General features: G+C 35.2%; 1 protein-coding gene across 2 annotated transcripts in view; it reads right to left on the reverse strand.

Annotated features, from left to right (window-relative positions):
• LOC149262759 (MADS-box transcription factor 6-like) overlaps positions 1-19736 on the reverse strand; it is a 405681-nt gene that overhangs the window by 310869 nt on the left and 75076 nt on the right. For both annotated transcript variants that reach the window (XM_089425165.1, XM_089425162.1), the window contains exon 2: positions 1008-1089. In XM_089425165.1, the coding sequence (XP_089281291.1) occupies positions 1008-1089 (82 nt within the window). The remainder of the gene's footprint in view (positions 1-1007; positions 1090-19736) is intronic.

The raw sequence follows: 19736 nt of genomic DNA on the forward strand, positions 1-19736 counted from the left end.
GAGCACAAACACTATAAGGAATAAGATAATGGACAAAAAAATCAAAACCAATGTGGAAATGAAAAGCAAGATAATACAATACAAGACAAACATCAATATACATAATTCACTCTATTTGTCCTACCTCCAAAGAAAAACAATCATCTTTCTTTTTGTTCTATCATCAAAATGAAAGAATACAACTTACAACACATCTATTACAACCTCCTCTTCACTGTATCACAGTCTCCTCTCTCAATTACAATATTTTCTTAATAATATATACTCACAATACAATACCCTAAAAAAAATTGTCTCCTAAAACAAAAATAAACCAAACATAACTTCTACTATCAAACATATGACATAATAATACACCATTTAAAATTAATTACAAAATTATAATATCTTACATCTCTTAGTTGGTGGCCACGAAAGAATTGTCACCAAGCCCTTGTGTGTTGGGTTGTGTGATAATACGAAAAGAATTTCTAAAGTGAAAAAGAATAAAATCTCTAAAAATAATCAAACTCCATAACTGACAAAAATAAAAACTTATTAAATATGGAATAAAACATTCTGGAATGAAAAATGAAATCCATATAAATTGGGTGATGGCCAATGCGAAAAAAACTATATGGTTTAGTTTGTGTAATTTTCTATTTGTGCCTCCATGTAACTCGCACTGGTCCATAACTTGAACCAATGAAATCATTATGCATGCTAGTTCTTTTAAAATAAATTTAAAAAGAACTGGTCCATAACTTGAACCAATGAAATCATTATGCATGCGTTCTTTCAAAATAAATTTGATCTCTTTTTACCTGGTAGTAATATAAGTCACTTTGGATTAAGTACGGATATGGTCAGATTAATTGAAAACGTTTTCTCTCTTGTGAAAAAGGGGTTGAAAAAAATCTAACCGAAAATATAAACTTCGTAACTTTCTTTTGTACATTTTCCAAATATGATGGCAATGCAAATTGGCATTCACTTTCATTAGTTAAGGAAAAAGCAGAGTATAGTACCTGTGCTTCCCGGTCCGAAACGCCTGTGGTATCTTGCATTGCATATGAACATTTTTCGTATCTTTCCAACGTCTTGTTCATGCTAGTTAGACAATGAAAACAATTCTTAAGATACAGTAATGAGATACATAATTGTCAGACTAGTCATGCCTACAAATCCGAATTAAAATGTTATTTTAAAGTATCTTCACATTTTACGATCAAGTGACCATGATATGACATGACGTAGAGGCATTTAAGAACATATTTAAAACGAGTCCACTAGGTGGCATTAACCGCAGCCTTTGGAAGAAACTTGAAACAATGAAGACACTCATTATTATTGTACAAACTATGTACGATATTATGTTGTTAACTAGATTCCCGAAAGCAGACATTGCATGGATCGATGAGACATTTGTATTCAAATTCATTACTGTCCATCCCCTTTGACGGAGAACCAACACATTATAAACTTTCAGATAGATTATCCCACGTTTAACCCTGTTTGTCGCAATGATCCCGCAGATGTGTAGCACATGTTCATAACTAATTTTGCGAACTACGTCAAGGTAAGCTATATCTCTTAAATTATGTTACTTCTTCTCTCCTCACATGCACTTATTGTTGTAGTGTATTATATATTACTTCTTTGTTTCGGATAATTCGCATGGAGATTTGTTTCGGATAATTCGCATGGAGATTTCATCCATGAAGTCATGGAAGACCACGGCGGCGATGGTATTTTCAACATTGATGAATAGGTGCTGCGGAAGCAGAGAAAATTGTCTAATTTGGAATTATCCACAAAATATTGAGGGACAATGGCAATGTTATTTTCCGAGTGAATGCCCTCAACTCTCGAAAAAATTACTGGAAGTTTATAACGACGCAAAAATGCACTTGCAGGCATCCATGTTAATCTTCGGCTTTTAATGTGCTATCCACACTAGTTTTGGAACATTCAATCTGTCTTATATCTCTTATATGTTATGGATGTTAACAGAATCTCTTCATGAAATCCACTAAGGATGCAATCCCCAAGTTCAGGGTTGGGATAGAGGTTAGCAGTTTAACTATCGACAACTCTGAAATTAAAATGTTAGATAACATATCACCCTAAAGAAAAGCATGAAAATAGTGGATGACCATAATTAATGTTGCAAGTTCAATATACTGATCTTTATAGATGTTTTTCACTTTCACAATTTAAAATAATGATTTTGCAATTCTAGTTCAAAGTCCATTCTAAGACGCTTGTAATATTTAATATAATGGTTTTAGAACTTATTTCAAAGTCCATTCTAAAGCAATTATAATATCAATGCATTAATGAGTTTTAATGGTACTAAATACTTTAAAAACTGATGTTTCAATTTTCAATTTTACAAATGACAATGACAATGAAGTGAATAAAAGCATTGTATCTATTCACGCTGCTGGTATTTTCTTTGTGTCCAATTTGGCTCTTCCATGAATGTTTTGCAAAAGTAAGTTTCTCGATTTTATCAAGCTGTGTAAGGTTTTTGGTTTGAAACATAAGATGCGTTTTAAAATATTTGAATCATCGTTCTTTTATACTTTCTCCATCTACATATGTTGATTACTGGGCCTGGCCTTTAGAAATGGTATGCTAAGAATAATGCCGCAAGATCGCATCGGATCAGAATCTTACAAGTGGCTTGGCTAGGGCCTACAAGCGTCCAGTATGCAAATGAATAGATATAAACGACAATAGTATTTACCATATACGATTATGGCGTCATTTTAGTTTTCAGTAAACAATTTTCGTTAAGTTCTTTTAAGATTTATTTTGAGATGTTTTTATCTGCAGTCCAGGGTTCTTGTTTGCACATTGGTTTTAGAGTTTTATAGGTCTTTATCCAAGGGTATCAGGTAGGACTTTGGGGCATATTATATATATTTGCTTCTAGTCTGCGGTTTCTAAGTCTCTGCGCAATTTACAGGGTTTATTGCTCTCTGAGTAGACGTGGAGTGGTGCCAATTAAGTTAATAGTGTTACTGGTAGGTTGCTCGTATCAATTAATTTAATATTTCCACCGGATAAAGCCTAAAGCGATGGCATTACTTGCATTTGGGTTGCGTTTCAATAAGTTCTGCCTTTTCATCCGTATCTGTGAGATTGCCCCATAGCGCTAAGGTAACTTTGGCTACAGTTTTTCTTTTTGACCATGGCTCGCCCACATCGAAAGGTCACCGAAAGACTTGTCCTTGTGTAAGATTTTTGAGATACACAGATCTAGATCTGCAAAACAATAAACAAGCTTGCAAGAGAAGGAAGGAAGAGCAAGAATTGAGAAAAGAATTGAAAAAAGAATGAAAAAATTGATTCTACAATATTAGTTTTAGAATAAATACATAAAAGCAACTAAGTTAAGCTTAGTTGTACATGCAATAACTAAAGCTAACTAAAGCTAAGTGTGCTTTATCTTATGTTAATGTGTACATGTGCCACATGCAAGCAATAAGTTAACTGGAGCTAATCTAGGTGCATGTACACCAAAACAGCTAGTCTAAGTGCATGTACACCAACACCCCCCCTTAAGCATAACTTAGGTGAGTGTGATGCAAAATGAATGAGTCCCAGCAACACGACCATTTTAGGTACCCATATACAATGCATAAAAAGGAGGAAAGACGGAAAACCCAGTGGGAAGAAAACCCCCCCTCAAAATATAATGCAAAAGTAGAGAAAAAAGACAACTGCTAGGCAATCATGTCCTTCACCCCGAGACGATCTCGCAGGAATCAAAACTTCTGCTCAGTGAAAGTCTTGGTGAAGATGTCAGCAATCTGCTCGGAACTAGGACAGTACTAAAGATCGATGATCCCATCATGAATGAGTTCTCTAATGAAGTGCATGTGGATCTCGATGTGTTTGGTACGCTGCCGCTGCACTGGATCTCTGCAAAACTTTAGCGTACTTTGATTATCGCACCAGATGACAGTTGGATGATGGACACTAATCCCAAGCTAAGATAGGAAATGTTGTAGCCAAATTGCCTGAATAGTGGCATTGATTGCTCCTCTATACTCGCCCTTTGCTGATGATAAAGCAATGGCAGCCTGCTTCTTACTTGACCAACAAATTGGGCTGGATCCCAAACTAAGTACATAACTGGAAGTAGACTTGCGATCAATGGTGTCGCCAGCCCAGTCTGAATCTGTGAACCCGATGAGATTCAAAGAACAATTGGCTGCATAATGAATCCCATAGGTGATTGTCCCCTGGACATATCGAAGGATGCGCTTTGCAGCATTCCAGTGTAACTCATGTGGCTCCTGCATGTATCTGGAAACTGCTCCGACAGCATAGAAGAGATCAGGACGGGAGTGAGTGAGATAAAGAAGACTTCCACAAGCTGGCGATACAATGTGCAATCAACCAATGGTGTGTCTTTGCCATTCTCAAGCTTTATCCCTGATAAGAAAGGTGTGGTTGCTGGCTTGCAGTCACTCATGTGAAATCGTGCCAAAAGATCTCTGGCATATTTTGGTTGAGAAATGGTAATGCCAGAATCACACTGATGGATCTCTAGTCCAAGGAAGAAATTTAGCAAGCCCATGTCTGTCATAGAAAACCGCTTATGCAATGAAGTTTTGATGTTAGTAATGACAGAAGTTGAACTACCCATTATCAAAAGATCATCTACGTAGAGTACTATGATCAACAAGGAGTCAATTTTCTTCAGAAAATAAACATTGGAATCAGATTTGCAGCGTACAAAATTTTGAGATAACAAATAAGAATCCATCTTTGCATACCATGCTCTAGGTGCCTGCTTGAGGCCATAGAGAGACTTCTTTAGTTTGCATATCAGAGATGAATTCTGCATGTATCCCGGTGGCTGCTCCATGTAGATTTCCTCCTCGAGATCACCATGAAGAAAGGCATTCTTCACATCCATATGATGCACCTCCCATCCTCTTGCTGCTGCAATGGAGAGAGCTAGCCGAATGGAATCCATTTTTGCCACTGGAGCAAAAGTCTCATCATAGTCAACACCATGTACTTGCTGAAAACCTTTTGCTACCAATCGTGCCTTATATCGATAAACTTGACCATTTGATGCTTTCTTGGTCCGGTAAACCCACTTGCATCTTACAAGTTTGCGATTTGAAGGTAGCAGAACCAAATCCCAAGTCTGGTTCTCAATGAGAGAGTTATATTCCTCATCCATGGCGGCTTCCCATTCAGGATGCCCATTTGCTTCTGCATAAGTTTGTGGATCAAATCCATGCATCATATAAGCATGCATGGGCATGGATGGCTCCATAGCTAAGAGTGCTTGTGGATCTTCCTCAAACAGAGGGGTAGAGGCAGGATCATCAAGGATATCACTCATGTTGCGCCATTTTTGTGTTGAAGGTGGTCGAGAATCTTCCGAACTACATGCAGAAGTATGATCTCGATGTTCAACAATTGGTGGTCTAACAGGGGTCACAGGAAAAGACTCATCTTCATCAGAATGCTGATCTGAAGTTTCATTTGCATACTCATCAATGAGTGGTGATGAAAATTTGGTAACAAGTTCATCTACTGGTGCATGCGAAATATCTTCGTCAAACTTTACACTCCTTTCAATAAAGAGCTCTTTAGTGTGGATATCAAGCAATCTGTACCCTTTGACTTCATCAGAATATCCAACAAACATGCATGCTTTGCTTTGAGGCTCCAAAGCCTTTCTCTCCTCTGGAGGAATGCGGGCCCATGCTCGAGATCCAAAAATGCGGAAATGACTAACTTCAGGTTGCATGCCAGTCCAAGCCTCAAAAGGTGTTTTTCCAGTAACAGATTTATGAGGAGATCTGTTCTGGATGTATGAGGCATAATTAATAGCTTCGGCCCACAATTTCGACGGAAGAGATCTTGCATGCAACATGCAATTAGCCATCTCTTTCAAAGATCGATTTTTCCTTTCAGCCACGCCATTTTGCTGTGGAGTGTAAGGAACTGTATGCTGCAACTGTATGCTTGCTTCATCACAAATATTCTTGATATCTTTGTTGACATATTCCGTCCCATTATCTGTGCGGAGTATTTTGATGCGTTTTCCAGACTGATTTTCCGCATGCGCTTTGAAAATCTTTAGATGTTGAAAAACTTCAGACTTGAGTTTCAAGAAGTAAACCCAAGTGAATCTCGTGTAATCACCTATAAATGACAACACATATCTTGCTTTGCTCATTGAAAGCACCGGAAATGGACCCATGAGATCACTGTGTACAAGTTCCAAAGGTGAAGAGGCTCTCCATGCATGCCCCTTCTCAAATTTTTCTTGTGGATGCTTTCCAAGAGCACATCCATTACAAACACCATCTGAAAATTCAATGGTTGGCAATCCTTTGACCATCCCTTGCTTACTAAGCTGTTGCATATATCTGAAATTCAAGTGCCCAAATCTCTCGTGCCAAATCCTACTTTCTTCATTTGCATGCGTAAGTAGCAAAATAAAATCTGATTGAGGAACAAAATGAGAAAATGTATACAGACGAGATTGATCATTTACCTTGCCAGATGCAATCTTCAAATTGGTTTGCATGTCATAAATGCTCACGGAATCTGGGGTAAATTCCACTTTCCTTCCGCTGCATGTGTGTGTCATCTGATACACTGAGAGAAGATTCACAGAAAGCCTTGGAATATGCAAGACATTTTCAAAACTTCCATCTTCGAATTGCACTCTTCCTTGTCCAGTTGCTACAACTGCAGAATTATCCCCCATGAGAATGGGAGGACCTGAGTATGCATGTAGAGAAGAAAAGGATTCCTTTGAAGAAGCCATATGATGTGAAGCTCCTGAATCGATGATCCATTCTTGTGGTGCAGAATGAAGAGCAATAAAAGCATGCCCGTTACCTCTTGGATCTGGTGTTTTTTCTCCAAACTTCTTCTTAACATTCTCAGGAATGTGGTCTCCAAGATTGTGTTGCTGGAGTGTCTGCGCCATAAGATCTATAGTCTTCTTCATGCATGCAGATTCAGGATGAAAACCACGGTGGAATAATTGCACATTGATTGCCCTTTCGTTCCTTTCCTTTCCTTTGAGCCAGATGATCCATCAGGGGGTTTGAGATGTCCTCCCTTTCTTGGATGAGGATCCTTCTTCCCTTTTCCTTTCTGATGGTCTTTGGAATTTGCCTTTCCTTTTGCATGCACAGTAAGTGCATGCGCTTTGGAATTTTTAAGTGTGCCCATTTTGATGAGCTTATCTTGCTCATGCATCAAAGACTGAATAAAAGAATCCAGTGAGGGCATCTTCCAAGCTGCACCAGTTGCAGATCTGACTGTGTGGAATGTAGAAACGAATACTGCATACTCTGGACCAAGTTTTGATAAAATGGAAAGAATCAACTGATTTTCTTGCTTGGATTTGTCGATCCCGCATCCTTTCAGCTGAACCAACAAGGCTTTATACCTTGTGAAAAAATCTTGAATGTCCTCAAAGTTTCTCGGATCTAATGAGTTTAACTCATTTTCGAGAATGTGACCTTGCATTTCATCCTATTTTCCAAACAATCCTTCCAAAATTTTCCATACTTCATTTGGAGTTGAACATGATTCAACATGAAATAGCAGTTCCGGAGAAATAGATAAACATAGGATGCCGAAGGCCTCGTCCATGCGATTGAAATATCTTGTTTTCTCCATTGTCGATGTTGGTTCAACTTCCGTTTCCATGGTTATTCGAAATAAGCCTCTACTTCTGAGATGAAGTTGAATCTTTGGCTTCCATTCGAAATAATTATATGGAGTGAGAATTGCCGATTGTGGAAACTCTAATTTAGACTCCATTCTTTGTTGTTGCTTCAATCTTCAGAACCTGCAAATAAAATTGCTTGTGCACTGATTACAAATCCCTGTGCTCTGATACCATGTAAGATTTTTGAGATACACAGATCTAGATCTGCAAAACAATAAATAAGCTTGCAAGAGAAGGAAGGAAGCGAGCAAGAATTGAGAAAAGAATGAAAAAATTGATTCTACAATATTAGTTTTAGAATAAATACATAAAAGCAACTAAGTTAAGCTTAGTTGTACATGCAATAACTAAAGCTAACTAAAGCTAAGTGTGTTTTATCTTATGTTAATGTGTACATGTGCCACATGCAAGAAATAAGTTAACTGGAGCTAATCTTGGTGCATGTACACCAACACAGCTAGTCTAAGTGCATGTACACCAACACCTTGCCTATGAACCAAATCGACTAGACGTGGTCTGCCAACAAACAATCCCGCACTATAACAGTAAAAAAATAGACTGCAACAAAGCAAATGAAGTGCCTCCGACATTACAAGTTTATTTTACAGTTTCTTTTACAGACTTGCAAAAAGCAACCAGCAATAATAGCAAGGTACGTTTCCGTTAAATATGCTGTAAGAACCAATTCGACTCGGTTATGTTCTCGCTTGAGAGTAAGAGTTCAAATCCATGTATGTACCGATGGTATGATAAGATAGATAATTTAATTTGAAAATCCCAGAGAAATAAAGAAATTCCTTGATTAACGTAAAACTTTGAAAAACTGGCATAATGTTTTGTCAATACCCAAACAGCCGTGCTTAGGAAACCGTTGCAAGCTCTATCAAAGTTATTTCCCTTTGCACAACCGTGCATGCAGGAGATAAGTATAATATAATACCAGTTATAGTGTAAGGTCTACAACAGCGTTTTGGTTCCGTTAGGAATCTCAAATCAACTAGAAACTGAACCAAGTGATGTTCGGTAACAATCCAATTGAATTTAAAGGCTAATGACACTCTCAACAATCTAATAACCAAAATATGTACATATAGAACGCTAACAATGAAGATAATTGATAAGCTATTAGGCCTAATTCTCATCATCCGCGACTATAAAATCACTAATTATATAGTGGAGAGGACCATCATATCATGGTTGCTTTTATATGGTGCTTCATTCTATGATATTGGAAAAGAGCTTGATGTCTCGAGGGTGTGGACATGAAACTTCACTCACCTTCATAGCTTTGCCAAGTGTATTTACCTCTCTTACCATCCACAACCAATTCTTTAAATTGTTTCCGAAAGATCATAGTATTCGATAATCAATAATAAGTTGGTAATTTTATATTGTATTAATCTTTGTATATCATTTATTGTGTTGATCGAGCATGATTTCGAATTTTTTTTGCATTAGCTCTAAGAGCAGGGTATGATTTTGCAATTTTTGGATCATCAATGTAGGTTGGAACAAAGTAGGTTGACTATTTAGTATAACTAATTTATCATCAATGTCTTATTTGTGTCGATATATGATAGGATAATCTTAAAAGAATTATATGATAAGTCTTAAGAGGAATTTTATGTTGGAAATATGATTATATTGAGAGGGAGATAAATCAGTAAAATGGTTAATTTTAACCAATCAAAACACTTCAATGCATACATAATATCAATCATATTAACAACATAAAAAAAAATATATACCACATATAACTTTTTTTATTAATGAATAATCTTGTAGGCTCCAACCTATTCTTACATTGATCTATTGACACCAACCAAAAGGAGGCATAAACCCCCGTGACACCAATTAACAAGAGACAACAGTCCCTGAGAAATGCAGACACCAACCTGATATGTTTTACTGGCACCAACAAGAAGGAGACACCAACCCCCTAATAAATGTTTTAATGGCACCCATCATAAATTCTTTATTAGTTTCTGATCCAACTTGTCTTTCCTTAAGGTCTCCTTTGCTTTGCATATCACTCCAAGCTCTGCCTCTAGCTCTGTTTTATCCACAATCCGCATATGTTACTCCTCTATTTTGCACTTACAAACTCTGATCTCTTGAAGGCCACACATTATTCTTCTTCTTCAACATTCAAACAACATCCTTGTATATCAAACTTACAAACTTCGCAATATTAATCACAACCAAATTGAATGGTTTCACATCTCTTCCATAGACTTCATTTCTCACATTTATTTCGCATTTCACACAACAGAACCACCAAAAACAATTGTGCACTACAAAACCATGTCTATATTACATTGACATAATGAAAGGGCTTGGCAAGGCCGACTTGCCATAGAGTAGAAACTAGAAAACTTGAAATATATTCTACTGGAAATTTGGTCCAAATGATCGAGATATGACTTAAAAAGGGCTTGGCAAGGCCGACTCGCCATAACGAAGAAACTGGAAAACTTGAAATATCTTCTGCTGGAAATCTGATCCAAATGGTCGAGATATGACTTAAACCAATGGCTCCTTCGCTCCTTGGAATCTTAGCTTTAGTTCCACAGAACCACACAGTGTAACCTTGTCTAAACATATGTTCCAACAAATCTGAATATGGTCCACTTATTGTAACAAGTTGTTGGACAACAAAATAATTTTAACTCTAGTTCCAAGGGCTTTAACATCATTCAATACGACCAAGTGTGGGACCACAACCTTAAAGCACGAGCTATAGAAATCTAGAAATTCAAGTCTTTTCTTATGGACCATGCCTGCTTAAGGCATGGATGAACTATATGGTGGATTCAATGCCTTTTATATGGAACCATGACCACGAAACATTGGTAAATCTTCCTTCGCAAATGGATATAGATGTGGGTACTATCGATAGAAGCAAACATTGCCTACCCCCAGATATCTAGATGGCTATATATCTTTTACTTGCTGCTTAAGGCATGGATGAACTATATGGTGGATTCAATGCCTTTTATATGGAACCATGACCACGAAACATTGGCAAATCTTCCTTCGCAAATGGATATAGATGTGGGTACTATCGATAGAAGCAAACATTGCCTACCCCCAGATATCTAGATGGCTATATATCTTTTACTTGGACATGAAACCTTTTTTTACCATAATTGATCCTTCATCTTCACTTAAAATTTGGATCCCTTACTTCTAACTAGCCAGCATTGGTTACCCCTAAATAATCAGATGGTCAGATAACCTTTCTCCACCGTTAATCTAGCGCGATTTCCTTCTCTATTGCCATTACCGACAAAATAAAATACACTGAAAACCTTCACAAAACCAATCCCTAGCGTGAATCCCTAGACCTTAGAAGTTTCCACAATGAAACTTTCAAAACCAATCAGAACTTGCCACATGGTTCTCTTACCACACATCCAATAAGCTCAACCTACTACCATAAACTTCTTAGTCTAACCCATTACCCCTTAAATCAATAATCCAAAATAAATTTTAATCACTAAATTTACTAACCCCTTATCATTGATCTACTAACCAACAAATCCTCTAATTATTCGCAAATCTTTTAAACATTGTTTACTTTATTTTTAGTAAACATCATTCTACTTAAAAATTTATTATTTGTCATTTCATTAGACATCATTTTATCACACACTACCAAAAACTAAATATCAAATCTCATATTCCTATTAAACATTATTTTAAATTTTATTATTTGTTATTTGGTTAGGCATCATTTTGGAAATGAAGCCATACTGAACAACAATTCTCATACTCTTATTATACATCATTTTAATGATAAACCCTTAATGTTGTTATTTGTTATAATTTTAAACATCATTCTATTAAAGCTTATCACTTTTACTTTATTTTAAAGCTTATCATTTTTACTTTATTTTCATGAGATATAATTCTAAGTTTTGTTATTTCATTCAACATCATTCTATTATATTAAAAGCTAAGCCATACGGAACACCAAATCTTATATTAAAAACTAAGCCATACTAAACACCAAATCTCATACTTATATTGCTTTATTATTTTGTTAAACAACAATATATTAAATTTCCAAAGTATACTAAAGTCCAAATAATCAGATCTCATTAAACATCATTTTAATAGCAAACTCTTAAATTTTACTATTTATTAATTTTTTTAAATACATTTTACTTAAAAATTAAATAATATTAAATACCACATCTTACATTTTTAATCTCATACTTCTATTAAACATGATTATAATAACCAACCTAATAAACACCAAATTTCATACTCATTAAAATCATTATTGAAAGTAAGAAGCCAACTCAAAACCCAATTCCCTTAAGAACGAGCAAAGTTGAATGTAACTCTACCACGATCGACAGTACCTCGTTACCTATATCTCTTTTTCAATGGCACGGAGGAAATATTTATCGAGCGATGGACCGATTTGGTGGAGATGGGCTATTTATCGAGCCCATAAGAAGATTACCTTTATGATACGAGGCAATCCCATCAAATCAAACACAAAATAGTCAGATTTAACCCTGAGCATGGCGTGTGATAGGCATCCACTTGTTTACACTTATTGGCACACATTCGTGTCTATATGTCCATATGGTAAAAGACATTGGAGAATACAAACAAAGCAGTAGTGGATTCTGATCGCAATCAACTGTATTTACGTTTATCTGCATATAAATTTGAGTCATATAACGACCACGCAGGTCAGCTATTTTGTATAAACCCAAAGAAAAATAAAGTGTGAACTGGTCAATATAACTCATTTGCGTTAAGAACAAGTTGTAATTTCTGGTTGAGTCGCAATTTTTAGTAAATTTAGTAAATTCATGCAAGTTATAAACTTATATATAATTTTATTCTATCAGTGCATGTCAAGAGCTCTTCACAGAGTGGAGAGCAATTCGCAAAAAAGAATGCAAAGATTTTTAGCGGGTCTGACTGTGAAATCTGCATAAAAGCATTTGAAGAGAGTTTGAATTCTTGGACTATTCACAAAAAAATCTGATGTGTTGAGTACCCATCCACACACGCTGAGGAACAGAGTAGCCTAGGCACAACTGAAGGTTTTACACTAAGCCTGAGTCGGGGTCACCGCTGCTGCCGTCATCATTATCGTGAGCTACTGCCGCCATGCTTTGAGTCTACCATAATCTGTGAAGGAGGAGTGCGCCGCAGATTCTGTAATATTCTGCGCATTGACAATCGCGTCAACAGAGACCGTTTGGAACGTTGTGCATTGAACAGTCCACTGTTTGGAAGACTACAGAAGAGCTGAACATATCTAGGAGCCGAACAAGGAGAGCAGTGCCAAAGGACCCGCACAAATCAAGGGTGTTTTTCAACTACCGCAGAACTACCGCTACTCTGCAAAACATCCCACATTTTAGACGGCCACCATTTAGAAAGTCGTAAACAGTTACCGCTGCTGTGACCTGTCGCCACCATATAAAGAACCATCGCCTGTGGTCGCTCGTCAATATAGCTACGATCGAGAGTTTGAAGCAAAGCCGGCATAGTCTGCGAGGAACAAGGTGAGCGATCGCTACTGTTGTAAGAGAAGCCACCCCGGTGAGGCATCGTGAGTCGAATTAAACCACCATGTATCGGTGGGAACAACTATTATTACATTCTCTAGGTTTATTACGTGTGGCAAAAACATAGCGTAGTGGGTTTAGTTCGTCTTGATGCTGGTTTTATTTGACGATGAAAAGGGGTACTTTTATTTAGTGGTGAAAGGGATTGTTTTTTAAGTTATACTATTTAATTAGAAAAGAAGAAAAAGATTAAGTGGTGGTTTAGAATATCAAGGATTTATCACTTGGGGCAAAAACATAGTGTAATGGGTTTAGTTCGCTTTGAAAACTGGTTTTATTTGATAATGAAAAGGAGTACTTTTATTTAGTCGTGAAAGAGATTGCTTTTTAAGTTATATAATTTTAATAAGAAAAAAGTTAATTGGTGGTTGGGAATAAAAGGGCTTTTCTATTTATGGATTAAAAGAAAAATATATAAAGAAAAGAGTTGTTTTTTCTTGTTTAAGACAATTATTGATCGAATTTTCTTATAAGTATTAGTATGGATTGTTTTTGGTTTTTGGTTACTTATTGGAACATTAGAATGATAACAAAATTAGAAATGATTTATAGAATATTGTTAAAAATGGATTTGAGGAAGATATAGAAGATAACGAATCTATATCCAGGCTACAATTGTTAAAGAGAAATTTGTTGAACAAATTGTATAAGATTTTGATATTTCAGGAATACTAAATGACGTTATGAAAGATCATGCCTAAGTAGAAAACTATAAACAAGACATGGACACTGTAGTTGTAGAAGAAAATAGTGATGATGTACAAGATCTAGAGCATGAATATCGTGAAAATATTAAAGTTCATTATACAAAAACACATGTCAAGGATGAATTTGAAATTGTGTTTGCAGCAGTAATAATCGGTAAGAAGACTTTATTAGTGAAAATTGAAATTAATTATGACATTCTGTTTTTTTAAGAGTGGCTTGTAAAGCCTAAGTAAAAGTTACCAAAACTAGAATAAAAGAAAGAACAAAAAATTAAAAGCAATAATCAGAGTTTTTGAAGTTGCAGCCTGCAATAGAAGTGGAGATAAAGAAGAGAATGATATTGTTTTTTGTCTCACACAAGTCAACGGGAAGTTTCAGTTAGCCGTAGCTAGGTAGCTGGAGACTAGGACATAGAACATACTGAAAAAAAAACCAAAATAAAGTTGAAGCTATACAAAAAATATATATATATATAAGTATAAAGTTTGGAGCAAAAGAAAAAAAAACAACATGAGAACAAATCATGTCATGCAAAAAGTAAAACCAATTTTTAAATTATCTCAATTATTGTAATCCTAGTTGACACTAAAACCAACCAGCAGTATTAGTCTAAGTAAAGAAGAATTATTAGTATTAATGTATGTAACTGTTGAGGAATTATTAGTATTAATGTATGTAACTGTTGAGATTAGGAGACTGTTGAGATTAGGAGAGTTAAAAAATAATCTATCCCTTTAGCAGTGTAGTAAGGAAGTTAATTGTTAATTTAAGTCCCGTTAACTATTTTTAGCAACTGTCAATCAAGATATTTTGGCAAATTCGTCGCCATTCTAAATAATTAAGAAACTATTAATTACCAGGATTCTAAATAATTAAGAAACTATTAATTACAAGGATTCTGAAAAATTCCATATCAATGTAAAATCTAAAATCTATCCAACGAAGAGAAAAATTTGCAATGTCTCAGATGTGTGCTCACTCATTAATCTTTTCATTTTGGATTCTCCCCATCGCGATGGTGAGAATAAAAATTTAATGTCTCAGATGTGTGCTTACTCATTAATCTTTTCATTTTGGATTCTCCCCATCGCGATGGTGAGAAAAAAAAAATTTTGCACTATCAAAACCTTGGAGAGACCACTTTCAACATCAATCTTCCCGGGGTTTTCCATAGATCTCGAGCACAGAAGTACATTCACGCCAACTGAATGGGCTTCATAGCCGTGCCCCATGACGAGGAGGAGATGAGAGGTTAGACGCGAGGATATCGTAATCGCGGGGAGAGCAGTCAGTGAACGGCATGGCACACACCCCGAAAGCAGATGAGACGATAATGTTAAAACCACGTTAGGACAGATGGAGCGTTTAAAATTGACCGAAACTACGATAATGCTAAACCACGTAAGTGAAGACAAAGGGAACGTTTAAATTCACGAAACACTGGACAGAGCTAGTTTCCTATTCTCTCTGGACGGGATTGCAGAACCACATCTCCTTTGTATAAAAAAGGCAAAAGTTGATTTAGCCAAAGTTTCTCATAAATAAGAACTTTCTCATCAATCAACTAATGTTATATTTGTTTTGTATGTCAAACAAAATTAATAATGATAAACACCGATCTAAGATTTTGTGGGAAACGTTTAATAATAGTAAAATATACGATTATTTATCATTTTACTAACACGTTTTTATCTTTATCTGTATAAATAACATATAATTATTTCGATGGTTATTAAATGTTTATTAATTATTTAATTTATATGATTAGGTTAAATAATAATTTAAAAGTAATTTCTAAATAACTTTCTATAAAACTATATATTTTATTATATATGAATATTGTGTTTTTTTTAATAAAATTAAATAGTAAAAATATTGTATTCACAATTTCGTCTTAATAATAAAATATTTTTAAAGTATGTAAATTAAATAATTTTGTACCACAAATAACAAATTTATAAAGATGTGAGTAATAAATTATTTTACTAATAAATGAATCAACTAATTTTATAATTAAAAATTTAGGGATTAAAAGTATATATTTTTAAAATATTATCATATAAAAAAGATTAAATAAGTAAAAGAATTTCTAAATGTATAAAATAAATTGTATCTTAAAAATTATTACACAAAAATTTGGCTCACATCAGAAAGTTAATAGTTCCACTTGTTCACATAGAAGTTTTAAAACTTACCAGTCATAAATTTACAATAATATTGCTCACAATATAATATTTCTATCTCACACTCACATGAGCTTCAAATGAGAGAATTATATTTATATATATAGATGAACAATCACAATTGACCAAGCCCATGGGCTAAAATTTGACAAAGTCGTGCCTTGATCTTCAAATGTAAGGACAATACTCAACTACCAATGTTTAAATTTCAGAGGATCAACTATCAAATTTGACCAAGTCAGCTTCACATAATGTCAACTAACTATCTTAGTCATGTTATATCCACAATGTACTCAAATTATTCTAGGCTTAGGATGCATGTGTGCTCTAATTTTCTCTTGGACTCGTGCTAATCTAACTTGCACGAATCAATTGCAGTATAAGATTGTTTATTACAATTTCCTACATTCCTCCTTAATAAATAAGCATTATATTTCATGGTTAAGAATTCTTGAACCTCTAAAATTTATCTTTACTAAGAGGTTTTGTATGTGTAGAGTAATAACAAGAATGGGAAGATAGACTACATTATGTAGAAAATGTTCAGTTTGTTGTCAATCATCAAAAGTACAAAAGAGAGTCATGATTCTAGAACCTATATTTCCTTTAGACAAATGGTTGTAAGCAACTAGTGTCCTAGTGGAAAGTGACCAAAGCCAGTGAAATGATGTACAAAATTTTACAAGAACTTAATAGTATAAGTCCTACAAAATGATGCTAAGATCCATAAAAATAAAAATAATACATTAACTAACTAGATGGAAAAGCAATGTCATTGTCTTCAACTACCCTGCAAACACGATAGTGAGAGACCCTTGCATTGGCTTATTTAAGTATGGTATGTCGGGTTTGGCTACTTCCTTGCCTTGTCTTTCAACCAAAATTTCCTTGATGATGGAGGGGCCTCCTAGGTTACATCAAGCCAATTTCTTAATAATGTAGCAAGGGTTCCACATTTTGTCCATGACAATATCCTTATGTTCTACAACAAAGCACAAGGATAGAAGCCCTATATCTTCAATTTTGTTTTCTTAGAGATGCATCAAATTCCCTAATTATGCTTCGATCCCATGGGAAACCCTAGGGAAGGACCACAAATTGAGGAGAAAAAAAACCTATTCATACTGGAGAATGAACCACAAAAAGCTTCAAAGGGGGAGATTGAAAGGTCCCCCTGAAACCAATCCCGAAAATAATACACCTCTAAGACAAGAAGCCTCAAAATCCTAGGCAACCAGTTGAGAGAGTGATGAGGGGATATATTGTTCATAAATCCTATCATTAAGGCTAACAAATCATCATTTTTCATTAATCATGGTTAGGCATCACAACTCCAATTGCCCCCACATCCAACACCAATTACCTATATTATAAAAATACCTAGTAAGCATGAACCATATAGGCCCTCAATAACATAATGGAAGGCCATTATCAATCCCCTCTGTGTCATATTCATAAACCCACCTTAATTGCGTGAAGCAAGGGTGATTAATTCATGACAATATGAATTTGAAGTTTGTATGCGGTAATTAATTTTTTTCAACACCCCCAAATAAGTAGTATGTAACTCATATTGTTGCATGGGAGCCAAATGTTCCATCAATAACATTTTGACATAAGGAGGTGGGCCATACAATATCAAGGGATAGATTGTTCATAAATCCTACCATTAAGATTAATAAATCCTCTGTTTTCATTAATTGCATAGTTAGCAAAGTAATTTTCCTTCCTATTGTTCTAAACTTCTCTTAGAAGACATGAAAAAACGTTGCCTCCTAGATGCAATGCAACATATACAGGATTTTAAAGAAGACCATCACTGCTTTGCAACCTAAAGGATGGGTGTCTAGCACCATGTGCCTAATAATATTCAACGAATCTCCCACATTGAACAATATAGGGATGTGTAGGGAGGCTACAATTTGAACCTACTAAATGAGGGTGTATGCTTTTGGAAGATTATTCATTAATAGCCATAGACTCCATGCATAAGTGCACTTGATCATCCTTCCCAAGTTTATGAGAACCCCACATGCACCTGCCACCCTTAGGTTATGTTTTGAGGTCTTGTCAAAATATAGAATAACTAAGGTTTGCTTAGAACTCCATTTCTGAAATGCCTAAATAGAAAGTTGAACCTACCAACATGAGCGTTATGGTAGCTAACAAGGACTAAAAGATAGGATATAAGTGCTAAGATTGAATTGAATAAGCCATTAGATTTTCACCTTGTCAATATCATTATCAAAAACTAGTTGAATCCCTTTTGAAATAAGATGTAATGGGAGTAATGGTTTTTCTTTTTTTGCAACCTATTCTAGGATTTTTTTGTATTTGATGAAATATGGCACAATTCCTTGCTAACCAAACTTTGCAGCATATGTATTTGGGCAAAGCCATCCAAATCCTTTCGAGGAGAGGCTTTTGGTTCTAGGATCTAAGATAATGGCATTGTTAAGCCTTATATATTTGCATCAATGAGTTGTCCCAACTAAGTCTAATCTCATTACAATTGACAACCAACTCTCCTATGTATTTGCTATCTATGAACAAGTGATGTGTAGTATCCAAATGGAAAAGGAAAAGGGAACATTGAGAGGGACCTTGAATCCATCTTTATTTAAGGTTTTCTAAGGTTAGTATTTTATCTTGGACCAATGTGCCACATAAAATACTTTCAGTTGTCCAGAGAAGTGCCCTATTTAACTCCAAGTTAGAGCTTGGGGTGGTAGAGGACTATTGAGTATGTCTTATATTCTATGCATGACTATTGAGCATCTGTTCAAGGGGGTTGTAGGGGAGGTGGAGCTCCCTACTAGAGTTAATAGGCCCCATTGAAAGCTTGAATGGGTCCATCAAGTGAAAGTCATCAATATGTTTTTATCAAAATGGTTTTTCTCATTAAGATTTTCACTTTTTCGTGGTTTCATGGCACATGATTTTGTGGTCCATGGAAATGTAATTCCAGTTAAGGAACTATGGTTGTATTTTTAATCCAAGGCTAATCTATTTGAGATTTATATCGTATTGTATCATTTTAAGACATAATATGCTAAAAAATCTTCCATCTTTCCCAATTTGGGTTTCTAGGGTAAAATATCTATGTTAAAGATGTGTGTGCATCATTGTGTCTTTTTTATATTATTTATTACAAATCTATTTGCAATAGTTAACTATACAAGGTTGAGACTATTTGATATGTGTTATATCTAGGGGGTGTAGGCCCCATGATAGAGGCGATCGCCCCTACACAAAGCACTGAAGGGCCTCGAAGGGGCCTTTCAAGCAAAAATCATCAATAGTTTTTTATTAATGGATTTTCATCAAGATTTTTTCATCGAGCAATTTTTCTCAAATTGATTTTCTCCTTTTGATAGTTTCATGGCACATAATTTTGTGGTCCATGGTAATGTAATTCTGATTAAGGATCTATGGTTATATTCTAATCTACGATTAATGGATTGGGAGTTTATATTGTATTATAACATTCTAAAGTCTATACTGAAAAATCTTTATAGTTTTCAGATTTGAATT

Source organism: Pinus tabuliformis, chromosome 6 (assembly GCF_031772625.1).
Source record: "Pinus tabuliformis cultivar Carrire ecotype Pingquan chromosome 6, CPIR1, whole genome shotgun sequence".
Lineage (NCBI taxonomy): Eukaryota > Viridiplantae > Streptophyta > Pinopsida > Pinales > Pinaceae > Pinus > Pinus tabuliformis.